This window comes from Necator americanus, chromosome III, assembly GCF_031761385.1.
Source record: "Necator americanus strain Aroian chromosome III, whole genome shotgun sequence".
Lineage (NCBI taxonomy): Eukaryota > Metazoa > Nematoda > Chromadorea > Rhabditida > Ancylostomatidae > Necator > Necator americanus.
The window spans coordinates 36061352-36074606 of record NC_087373.1 but is presented as its reverse complement, the minus strand read 5'-3'; the positions used below and the strand labels follow the sequence as shown (position 1 = coordinate 36074606).

The window sequence follows — 13255 nt, the reverse complement described above, 5'->3', positions numbered from 1 at the left end:
CTCAACCACTCACAAATAACTGCGAACATCATTGTAGCGCTGCAAATGACTGCAGTGCACAATCCAAAGAAAGATTTACGCGAAGGTCCCGCCGCGAATTTCTGATCGTACTGTATATTACGCGGGATCCACGGGAGTATTTACGTGCAAATCGGGACGATTTATGTGCGTTGGAGTCCCGGAATAGATTTTGTGGAATTTTAAGCGATCGGTAATTCCGATTCCTATCGTAATCGGATTACAAACTTCGGGATATACTCTGGTTTCTCTCATTGTACTATGGATGCTTTTATTTGGATCCGAATACAATTCTGTTTATTTTTCAACTCTTCAGATTATTAAGGAGGCTAGGTTATTGAACAATGGATTACTGTACGACACGTCGTTTACGAGGATCACGAAGTGAACATGCTCTAACACAGGTTCATTGTTGTTCCTTCTCTTTTTCTTTTCTTTTTTACTTTTTTTGTTTTCTTTTTTATTGTCACCATTGGGTTTTTTTTTTCTCGGGTTACTTGATGAAATAGCTCCAGAAGTTTATCCAACGTTGATTATTATGTTAAGGAAGCTAGAATCGACGCGTTACTGAAAGAGATGCGTCCGACCCTATCGACTACTCGACCGTTAAGAGTGTCCGATGATGATGTTTCGCCGTCTCCGCCCGGTTACGACGTCATTTTTCCACCAAAAACTGCTCCTCCACCTTATAGGCGAGTACTAGAACGTGCCATCCTACTTTAACGGCAGTGTATCACGAAACTGAAGATGTTATGATCGCTCCACGAATAGATAGACACTCATTTTCTCTCTAGTAACTCAGAAAAACGTGTGAAACCGTGTGACTCAGTCTCCTCAACGATGCAACTTAGTACGGCTTGTAGGACGCAGGCAGTCTGCAACGCGTCCACGTTTGTGCCGATAGGACAGACTCTTCTGCTTATATGAACTGTATAAGTTACATTGCGGAGGTTAGACAACAACAAAGTGGTCTGCGTTCCACTGCGTAGCAAGTTGCATCGTTGGAGAGACAGGATCACTGTCCTTTTCCCGGTTTGCTAAGGAGAATTGAACGTGATTACTCCCATGATCGTGGACTACACACGTGACCCTATCTATTCCCGGTGGGACCCAACACAGTCAAATTCGCGATGCGCTGCCTTCAAACAAATAAATATTGGTTCCAATAAATAATACAGTTTTTTTTTTAATTGACTGAAAGATAGTTTTTCGTCAAGCGAATGTTGGAAGTGACTATTAAACTTCTATCAGAAAGACTGGAGAGAACTGTGTAAAAAAAAAGAAAGAATATTTCTCAGTCCAAAAAAAGTTGTTTATCTTAATTTCGAAAAAATTTAGCATATATAGAGCATTATTCTCCATAATTAATGATCCACTTCATACGAATGTTTCCAAATTTCCAAAACTAACCTTCAATTTTTCACAGGAAAAAATCTGTTAAAGGGATCGCCCCACGAATCTGAAGTGGTACGGGTTTCAGGTGGGTTATGCCTATACGAGGTCGTAGATTATGGGGAGGAAGGTGATTCCGTCAATTTCTTCCTAATTGCCGTAAAAACGGGCCGGAAGATGCGGCTTTGAGCGTTCCGGGGCGCTATTTTCTACAACGAGTTTGATTGGAGCGCGCCAGCCTTGTGCACGCGCCGCATCTTCCGGGCCATTCTTCACGGTAATTAAGAAGAAGAGGACGGAATCACACTCCTCCGATAATCTACGACCCCGTATAGGAACTCTCCACCTGAAACCCGCACCACCTCAGATTCGTGGGGTGATGCCTTTAAATCTGATCTTTCGCGTCACAAATATCGGCCCTGACCTTATCACGAATAAAAATCGAGTTCGAGTAATCGTGGCTAATCCAGTCTTAGCCTAATTTGTATCAGAAATTTTGCTGAAAACTGGCGAAGAACACAAAGATTCGGGCGCCGCTGGCTTGATTCGTTATATATGACTGAGCATGCAGATAAGATTTTTTCAATTTTTTTTCTAAAAATAATTTACCAGAGAAGAGGAGGTTATCAGCGTGTTGGATTGACAGAGATATCCAAATCTTTCTCGAAAGTTCACTACCGTACGCAACAGTGGCTCGACATCTGCAGGAACGATGGATAGTGTCGTTGATCAGCGTAGCTTAGCAGGATTCCTCTCTGTTGATGTTAGGACGATGACTGGAACAGTCCACGCAGCCAAAATTGACTGGGTCCCAAAAAACACTGCGAGTTTTTGACCCCAATGACGAAAAAGAGCAAAGAGAGGCGCTGTTTGCTTCAGGGGAGGGAAACGCGCGGAGGAAATTGAGGAGGGAGGGTCAAGGTAGGTTTGCCACCGCCCTTCCATCCACTTCCTGAAACTTGAAAAGGAAGCTGATGAAGCCTAGCCATGACTATTCCGCAATAGGGAATCTTATGTGCAAAATTGCGGGCTACCGTATTCCTGACCCTTCCCCACTTGACGAGAATTACTCTTCAAGGCAGAGTCCATGTGAACTGAGCTGTTCCTGGCCGATGTCTGTTACGTGGCTTGTGGAACATAGAGGACGTCCCTGAGGAAGTATACCTTAATCCATCGTCACAATCACTCCGAAACCATAGTTCACCCCCATCCCTATCAGTACGTAGCATTGATTTCCAGCAGTTAGAGCGGTCCTCTCCGGATCCGTTATTGGCGGGGTCGAAAACCCCTATAGACTTCCATCGGGAAAAATTTGGTTGGGATACCATAAGTTGAGTGCGTACTCTATTATCCCCTAGTCCTAGTGTGCAAAGAAAAATGCTTATATTTCCCAGAAAATAAACGAAAACAGAGAGACGGGTTTGGTTGGTCCCATGGGACCCCAGTAAACCGCCTAGTGATATGCCTCTGACAATCCAGAATCCCTTGGGTCCCATGCGCCGAACGCGTGAAATTGGCACGATCGTCAGCTGGTGGCTCTTGTACCATCAGACGAAAAAGAACAAAACGACACAACAGTAGGAATCGTGTGGGGACCAAACTGAAACGTGTCGCTGTCTTCCTTAGGGGTCGCGGAGCGAACAGTCAGGACAACATCAGCGTATTGTAGTTGCTTTATAGTTAGCATATCGTAATTGCTTCTTCCTCTCTCAGTGTAAATATGTAAATAAACAGGGAGAATGTAAACAAGGCAAGCACATAAACCAGTCGTATTCTGTGCGGGAAATACATACGCCCGCGTCGTATACATGTCCGAACTTGTTTTTTGCTGTAGGATGTGAGATGTACATGTTTTATACAGCTTTGTTTGTTTGTTTATGCACGTAGTAGACATGTACAAACATGTGTGTAAATACCTCCTCAAATTTCATAGGGGAATGATGCGTAAAGCAATGGGAAATAGGTCGGAACTGGTTTTGATTTTCTTCCTATTATTTTTTTTTCGCCTGCACGTTTCTTAATTAAAGCACGGGGTCCACAGTCCTCGCCTCCTCTCTATGTTATTTATTTTTCATGTTTGTAGTTTTTTCCTAGAAATATCTCACTGGTTGGATTGATCTACTTCTATTTTCAATGTGTATGTAGTGATGTTTAAAGAAACACTTTTTCATTTTTTGATGAATTTTTCTTTCTTTTTCTGATTTGTGATGAATTTTTCAGTCAATTGTTTATACGTTCGGCTCAATCATCATGGAATGTGGATCGTGAAACGGCGCTATCGTCAAAACCTAAAGTACTCTCAACGTGGGCTATAAATCCGAAACCGATGACGGTAAGAAATTTGCTTACGTTTACTGATTGGTTTTTGTCAAACACTTCGAAATAATCAGTTTTTATGGTCTTTTTCTCGCTTTTCATATCTTTATCCCAGAATTTTTCGTCAACTTTCTTATTTTCTCGTTGTTCTAACAACTACAGATGTTGTCACATATGATATGGTCTTTAACACTTAACTTTTCATTTCAAGTGTTTTACTCGTTTTTATGTTTTTTTTCTACGATTTTTCCTCTAAGTCATCATCTTATCACCTTTAACTGTTATATTATATGTATCAATAATATCTACAGTTGTAAAAACAAAAAAAGAGATTTATTATTTTATCTAATCATTCATTCGTTCATATATCTATATTATCATGTATTATCTGTTCTTTAATTGATAACTGTTCGTTTTGCTTGTTTTTTTTACTTGTTTTCATTTTTAAATAAAGATCCTCTCATTTATTCATTATTTCATCCATTTGCTCATTTATTCATACACCCATCATCACTTTTCTATTCTAAACAACAACTATGGATGACACAGTTACATACGACCTGGTATTCAGTTGTAAACTATTTTCACTGGTTTTCACGTTTCGACTAACAATCCTTCCATTCATTCATCTATTCATTCATTTATTCGATCACTCATTCATTCAGTCATTGATTCATTCGTTCACTCATTCATTCGATCACTCACCGTTTCATCCATCCACTCATTCGATCATTCGTTCATGCATTTTTCACCATTCTCTTTTTGTTTTTGTTTTTTTTTTTTGTATCTCTCTAACACTTCATTTCCAGAATCCGTACCTGATTCCCTACGATAGACGCCGTGGTAACGCATACCCTCCTCCAGTGTCGCCTTCCGACTCTCACAGAAAAAGTGTACATACAGTACCCGAGGTACCTGTCGATCTAGCTATTCTCTGTTTTTCCAATTCTCTTCCGCATAATTCCCTCTCTCTTTTTTTTTTGTTCAGAAGATCCAAAAACCGTCAACTCCTGACGTTTTAACATCAACTTTTTCACTTCCTGATAGTTCTTCCGAAAATGGTGCTCTAACGCCAAGAAATGCTCCACGGCAAGCAAGTTTCATGGCAGCGATGAGCCGACAAGCATTATGCGAGAACGAAGGTATGTCGGGTAGAGAATTCTCCGAAGTTTCTAGAAATCCTTGTTCTCGAGAAAGTTCAAGAAAATTTATTCGGATCGAATTTTCGGGTATACGTAAAAAATATGAAAATTCCCGGAACTTTTCACGGTTTGCTTTCTCTATCGTTGCGATAGAAGTCAACTTCCCGTCTTACACTTAAATTTGATTTGTTTTTCTACTCAGGATCTCATCGATACTTTTCGCCACTTAGTACGTTTTCCATTGCAGTTCCCGCTGAAATGCGTAGTCTCGCTCATTGCGGTATTTCCATTTAAAAAAAAATTTAAGCCTAAACGGCTTCTTTTTTTTCTGGAGTGGGACGATCCTAGGGTTTATCTAATAGTTTTTGTTGTTCTACTAAGTAGCGTCACTAGTGACTGTGACCCTAGTGTTGTTTATATTTACCTGAATACTGTTTACGTTTGATTTATTGTTTACTGACTGAGGTGAAACGGGTTGATAGCGCGGATGAACTTTTCCCTAACATTATTTCTAATACGCAATTTTTGCGCTGGATTCACCATCCATTTAAATAATGTCAACGTCATTTGAAGGATTCCTTTTTCCCCTACCATTTTCCAAAAATTGATGCCCCCTAAGGATTTGATGGGCAGTGGCGGCGTCGGCGTTGGCGGCGGTGACCAATAAAATATGCGAGGATCGTTGATGCTGGGGCCGTCGTTGTGGGGAGTGATTTAGTGTTTTTGTGTGGGCTTCAGCCTTTTCCGTTCGGGATTCATTTGGATAGACTCAGGATGGCTGAGATAGGTTTTTTTTAGTTAGACGCTGGAATTAGACGCTTTCTCTTTTGTCTTTATACAAAGGTTTTCCTCTGGATTCATTTGTGATTTTTCCTTTAATCAATCTATAAATATCCGTAACTTCTCCGTACAGCGATTCCATGTCAACAATTGTTTTGAAAAATTTCAGCAAACTGTAGTCTTTGTAGTTTCTTTTGCTTGTTACACAGTTATGTATGGTAGGATTCTAAGGACTATGTATATTTTTTCATTTTTTTTTTAACTTCTCTGTTCCGGTCGGTGCCGCTCCTCCGTGTCCCACTACCAGCTGTAGGTGGCGAAAATCTGTAAACACTGAAAAACTTCCGTCATTCGAACTCATTAAAACTTCTCATAACGAGACTACAAAACAATGTGCGAAGTTTTGAAAAATCCCCTCGCGGAATTGTGTAAAGCTTGCAAAATGTTATAGTACACATTAGTATAGAGGTAGGCGCTTGGAGGTGTGTATGTAGCCAGAACGTCCAGCCTCTCAATCCATCTCTCATGGATCAAATTTCTCGGGATCTTCACAAATATTCTCATACGGGATTCTCATGAGAAATCTCTAACAAATCATTTAGCTTGCTTTCTACTGTCACATATTTGTTTTCCTTACTATTTCTTTTATTTATTTATTTGTTTTATTGGTTGATTTCTGTCATATGTTCCTCGTAGACGTCTAATCACTTTTTGCAAAATTAGTAATTTTTACCTTTTTGGTCATTACCTACCTTACGTTTCCTCCAGTTTTTCCTCGCTTTTTTTTTTTTGGTCGCAAAATAGTCACTTTTTCGTTGAAGTTCTAGAGATTTTTTTGACGTTTCGCCTCAATTTTTCCGCTAGAGCGGCTTTGAAGAAAAAAAGGTGAAGTTGAATGCGACAGCAGTGTCGTCTTAAGGGGATTGTTCAATGCTAAATCCTTTATTCTTTATCATTGCAGATGTTTGAATGTAAGCTAACATCAAAATAATTCATTTTTATAATTTTAATCCTTTTTCCACTTGTGCACTTTTCGTTGAGCGAAAAAAAAAAACGTTTGAGAAAAAAGTTTGCCGAAAAAAAAAGAAGAACAGCTGACGTAGTACGATTATCCTATCACTCATTGAAAGCAATAAATCGCTGCCATCATTCTATTATTAGTATTTTTATTTGCTTATTGATGTTTAAATACATTTACTAGAGCTTGTTTAAATAAATTTGCTAATGTTATGAAAAATTGTCCTATATATTCGTGGTTCTCCGAGAGTAGGAGGACAATTCTCGAAGAAAGTCATAAAGTTTCTCGAAAATTTATGAAGACTTGATAAGTGTTTCTTTCTATTCGGTTTATTTTCATTCGTTTAATCTATTGTTGTTTTCTGGTCTATTTATTTTATATCTTTCATATACTAATTTCTTAAATTTCTTTATATTTTCACTTTATGGCGGGTGTAGCGCAATCGGTAAAGGCTCAGCTGTGGCCACACTGTGGTCGATGGTTCAAAACCGAAAACCAAGCCTTCAATCCCTCCGGGTCCATAAATTGGTACCAGACTTGTCTAGGAGGATAAAAATACGGGTTTGATCATTGGTTGGCCCCCGCAAGTCATTGTATGGCCCAAAACGCCTTCCAAAATCTCAACGACTACGAGTTGCAGTAAAATCCGGAGTAGGCACATCCATACTGGAGTGAAACGTCGGAGACTTTATCCTTTAATTTCTATTTTTGAATTTCTTTTTTTTTATTATTGTTGATTCATTTTCGAAGGGCTTATTTTCGGAATCTTTTTGTTTTTTGGTGGAGCCCATTCTCGTTGAGAGAAATTTCGACGATCGTTAGCCTAAGAACTATCGCTTTTCTGAGAAGAAAATCATTCTGTAAACTTTATAGATATGGGTAAGGGAATTTATCAAAAACGGAATCCAATTGCACCACCACAAAGGTGAATAATTGCGCTTCGGTTTACGGTAAAAATTCGACAGCAATTATAGGCAATTTTCAAGCGAGGACATCTATACATAATTTTTCACTAATATTACTGTATCTAATGTTGTTATGTTAATTTTTTACTGTGTTTAGTTATTCATTTGAAAAAACGCCCGTAATTGTGCCATAAAACAGAAACAAGAAAGAGCAGTGCTCATTAGAATTTAGTATTCCTTGTATTGTTTATATTTTTATTTTATTTTTGTAATGTTGTACGTATTGATTGCTGGAAAGATTCACGGAAAGATATGGTAAGAGCTCATCCTCATATAGAACGGACTACGGATCCGATAACAGCGTGAATTACTCGACAGACGTTATCGATGAGAGAATCTGGAATGGGTTCGGCGCCGAAGGCACAGATTTCGTGCGATGACTTTCATTCCGAAAATCGTGCCGTGTCAGTCAAATTTGGCGGAAACGTTCCAGAAAAAGCGACCACGTTAACGCCGTTTGCAGCGTTTGGTTCGATACAAATTTTCCTGTTAGTGCTTTCCAAGTTGAGCGCTGTAGGGGGAAATTGCCCGCAATTTTCCCGTACAACTTTTTACGGGTAAAAACTGTACGCTACCTGAATCGGACGCATCCGTAGCGTTAGGTTGAAAGGTCGTAAATTTGAATAGATTTTCTTTCCAAGATGGAATTCCGCGAATGTTTCTAGCGTTTATAGTCCTGATGTTCGTTCTGCTCGTTTTTCCTTATTTCGCCTATAAAATTGGGATATTTTTGAGAAGGCGTCGATTTTTTGTTTCTCTCGCTGAACGCCCAAGAGACTTTCGCATATGACAACAGATGTCATTCTTTGCCCAGTATTGAAAGTGTCATTGGACGTTCTCAGCTCTCCTACATCTTCAAATTTTCATCATTCTTAATATTTTATTAATATATCCGAAAAACTGACAGGTTATTTGTTTTATTTCTTTTTATTAGCTTTTGATTTGTTCAGCTCTATGATGTGTTTGCTGTTGAAATTCAAATACATACAGTAATGGTCGTTTTTATAGTTGTAGTTGTGAAATTAATAGAATTTTTAATTTCATGAAGATTTTTTCTTCGAACTTCAACAAAACAAACAAAACAGGACCAGTTTAATTTTTTTTTTCGTAACAGAAAAAATAAGCGAAAATCTGGAAAAAAGGAGTTAAAAGTTGGTTAGGTAGAAGAATTGAAGTAAAAGTAAAAAAAGGTTCAATTTGTGGGATTTTTTTTTGCTTGGAAAATTTCAAACGTACTCGCAATTTCATCCTTGTAGTGAACTCAATGAGTGAAAGTATTGAGTATCAAATTTCTCCTGGATATTGCTTCGCCTGAAATCGCACATCAAACCATATTGGTACATAATATGCAGTAAAAAGTTGAAATAAACTAATAAATTATCCCTGGATTTTTCTCAACGGAGTACATGAAAGTTTTAAAAAGATTGGAAATAAAAAAAGGAAATCGATCATTGACTGAGATGTAAAATTTGAGGTGAACCACCAGGTGTTTTGTTATGCCAGGAATATCGTTATTTTCAGGATGAAAAAATGTCGTGCTGTAATATTGAGACTGAGAGATAAAAGTTCAAATAAAACTTGTAATCTGTAGATTTTCTGAATTGTTGAATTTGCTACAACACAAACGTGCAGCGTTTAGATAGCAACGTCTTGAAAATATTGAGTTGTTTTTTTTTGTGTCTGGACCTATCTTCTTCAAAGTACTGACATCACCGATTCAAATTGATTTGCAAAATTGAATTTGAAGAGAGGTAGCCACATAGTGCTCTTCATTTGTCCATTGAAAGAATGTTGAATCTTTTTCAATTTTTTTTCGTCAAAATCGTCGGAACCATTGAACTGCGAAAATTTTGTGCTTATTGAATTTGTGGGTGTACCTCCTAACTTTTTGTTACGCTTTGTGCGCCTTTTTTCTTTAATTTCAATTTTTATTTTGTTTTTTCAATTTTTTAAATGACATTTCCGACTCAACAATCTTCAAGTCGGCATAGGGAAGTGAATTTAAAGTAAATAGTCACTGGCGTATCAATCCACTCGGGATGCGCCAACGCGTTTTACTGGAATTCGTAATCGTTGAAGTTTTTGGCACGCGTGTTGTCCTATGCAATGACTTGCGGGGGCCGGCAGATGATCAAGTCAGTGTTTTTATCCTCCCAGACAACTCTGGTACCAATTTATCGACCCCGGATGGATGAAAGGCTTGGTTTTCGGCTTCGAACCCTCGACCGTGTGGTTACAACGGACCTCTAACCGACTGCGCCACACCTGCCCTGGGATGTGAATTTATGTTTTCTTTTTTTTTAAATAAAATACAATTAAAATAAGTAAATAATCAAAACATAAACAATTAAAATGAATAAATAAAATAAACAATTAATAAAATAAATTAATTACCGATTCAATTGATTCAAGAAAATCTTGTTTGAAGATGAGAAAATTTCACGAAACTTTTCTTTTCAATCATTAATAAGACCCTGATCGGCTGAGTCTAAGCAGTTGAACTCAGAGTTCACACGCTCATCTAACTGTATTTTTTCTGTCCCGCTCAGGTTAGTTCCATGATTTTTAACATATCAATACTTCTTTTGAGTTCGGCCTAGAAAATGCGATTAACGTTGTCGAAATGTCCACATTTCTTAATACTTTGCTGTTTTTACATCCATGCGTGTCATTTAGATTCGATTCTATCTCCTCTCATTTATTGTCGTATTGTAATTGAAATTTTTTGCAATAGACCGCATTTACTATGTCCATTTTCTATGAAGGTAAAAAATTCATGTTATATTTAATGTGTCACGCCAATAGCACACTTCAAATACGTGAAACAACATTTGCCTCCGAGTTACCTGCAAAGTGAAGCTTTAAAGTTTCGACAAAAAAATGCTCTAAAATTCTATGCATGTGCGCTTTTCTCTGGATTTTCTAACACTAGGCTGCACAAAAACAACCATTCACTCTGTGTGTTCTAGGTGGTTACTGTGGGCTAACCGTAATCGGATTCCATTACTGATTGCTTTATTAGTCATTGACTGATTGATTAATGATCATTGATGATTACTCTGGTGAGCTCCGATCTTGAGTGAATGCGTTTTTTTTTTATAAAGAATTTAATTTTTGACTAGGAATTTACTTTAATTTTTTTTTGGCTATTTCGGTCTTTATCTGCAGTACCAGGAAAAAATCGAATCGTCGTTTTAAAAAAATACAATTCTTTTTCGGCAAGTATTCAATAGCTTTAATTTCAATAGGTTATAAGTTAAGATTTTCATTTTATTAGTAATTAATATAATAATAAAGTAAGTAGTATTTTTCACAATTTCACATCGAATCATAACTTATTTCTGCGTTTTTGGCTATTCTAAGTTTTTTTTTCTCTTAAATGAACGCCTATACACTCAGAGCAATCTCAAGCAATTCTGTAAAAATTAGTAAATTTTGCTATAATAGCTGAAATAAAGTAAAAATTACAAAAATAAAAAAAATTCGAGAGAAAAGTGTAGTTCATACGACGTTTGACTCAGTCTCTGAATTTGTCTGCGCTTTTCGTAAAGAAGTCCATATCTCTCTTGTCGAACAATATTTTTCAGTCACTCTCGTTCGAAAATGTAGTTTTTTTTTCTTCGAAAACTATCCTATCCATCGAAAGTTGTAAAAACATGCTGACGAGAAGAATCGTTGGCATATCCGGGGAAAAGATATGGGAATGTGTATGTATGCTTCCGCGCCTCGGGGTGAAAACGACCAGATATTCAGTCCAGTACCATATGCCGTGTCATCCGTGCCGTGCTTTAGTGTTGAATTTAATCTCTGCTTACTTTATTCCGTTAAAACTTAGCTATATCCTTAAATTAAGATCTTTTCCTCAGAATATGTATATATTTCACTTCTATACATAGTATTCTTTTTAAATTTGATGCGAACTTATTCCAAATTAGGGAAAAAATTTGTTGTGAGATTTTCGGGATGTGCCTTCTCTTTTACGCTGACTATATGATTGATTTGAAATGGGATTTTTTTCCAGAATATTAAATGTGTATATTTCATTGCTATGCAGAGCGTTTCTTCCAAAATATGTAAAAATTTTTTCCAACTAGAAGAAAACTTTAGTTATGGGAGTTTTTTTCTGTGACCTTTCCTGACTTAATTTGTATTCTGGAGTTTAATTTCACATCTCATTAACAATCGAACTTTCATATAAAATTCATTGAACATCATTCAACTGTTTTTGCAACTGAAAAAAAAATTAAATGCAATTTTAAAAAAATTAAAATTAAGTGAAAAATTCTCCTATTCTTTGCTGTATAATTCACATCCGTGAGTAGTTGTAAGCGAATTTCTTGTGCGCCAAAAAAGTCCCACTCTAAAATGCTTCTCCTGCAAATGGTACACCTTTTTTCCGAGCGATTATTGATCGATTGTTGTGTTTTGATCGATTTTTAAGGCGCATACCAGCCACTTCTATATATTTTTGATTCTTCGATCAAACCATTAAAACATCTTGGATTTGTTCCCAGAAAATGACCCAATTAAAAGAAGCCAGCTTCGGGAAATCAGCTTGACTAATGTGCTGATAGAAATGGGTACGGGAAAGCTTTCAGTAATTTTCTTTGTGGTACTTAAGTGAAGTATGGATACGCGATCTAGGATTGAGATTTATGAACGAGTAACCAAGCATAGCAGAGCAAAACTGGCCACCTTTCGATTTTCTGTGTAGCATTGCGTAGTTTTCCATGTGAATTACCGTATCAAAAAGTTAGAATGGGTTAGAAGCGGTTGGAATTTCAATAAATGCAATATCGAAGGGAAGAAGCGGCGGGCGGGGTCATCAGTGAATTTACCTCGGCCTCGGGATGGTGACGCTAATTTGTTTACTTATGTATTTATTTGGACATTTATTTATTTGTTGATTGCATGGTTATATATTATTGATTATATATTTGTTCATTGATTACATGGTTATATATTATTGATTATATATTTATTTATTGATTATATGATACGTTACAGTATAAATATGTATATGAACGGAGCATATAAGAGCAAATAACACAAATATACACTATAAAAAATTACTAGTACATACATACATTACTATTTAGCTATTTATTTATGTATGTATGTATTTATTTATTTATTGTCCTATGTATTTTCATTCTCACCGTTCAGTATTCAGAATGAGTAAACACGGAGGGAGTTGTGAGGTTTAGAGGGGAAGGAGGAGGAGGAGGAGAGAGAAGGGGTAGCTAAACTTGTCCTACCCAAAGTATGCTTATTAAAGGGCACAGATCTACAACTTTTCACTGTAAATAACTAAATAGTAATAGTATGCATGTACTGGTAATTTTTTATAGTGTAAATTTGTATTACTTATTCCCATATAGGGTACGGGTGTAGTGTAGCGGTTAGAGGTTCCACTTCCTGCACGATCGGTCGGAGGTTCGAATCCGCCCTAGTGCCAACCAAGGCCTTTCATCTCTCCACGGTCGATAAATTGGTACCAGCCTTGTCTGGGAGGATAAAACCACTGACTTCACAGATCGGTTAGCCACCGCAAGTCACTGTAAAGGCCAGTTACACGTTCCTAATCCTCAAACGATTCTGAATTGAAGTGAACGTGGGGGCGC

At 37.3% G+C, this 13255-nt stretch overlaps 1 protein-coding gene across 3 annotated transcripts in view; it reads left to right on the top strand.

The window, feature by feature from the left end:
* Nucleotides 1–362: 362 nt before the first annotated feature.
* The window catches only part of RB195_012054 (uncharacterized protein), a gene marked incomplete at both ends in the record, with an annotated part of 91703 nt that continues 78810 nt past the window's right edge, over nt 363–13255 (top strand). For all 3 annotated transcript variants that reach the window (XM_064193733.1, XM_064193732.1, XM_064193731.1), the window contains 5 exons: nt 363–422; nt 565–710; nt 3631–3742; nt 4536–4637; nt 4715–4868. In XM_064193733.1, coding sequence (XP_064051314.1) covers nt 363–422; nt 565–710; nt 3631–3742; nt 4536–4637; nt 4715–4868 — 574 coding nt within the window. The remainder of the gene's footprint in view (nt 423–564; nt 711–3630; nt 3743–4535; nt 4638–4714; nt 4869–13255) is intronic.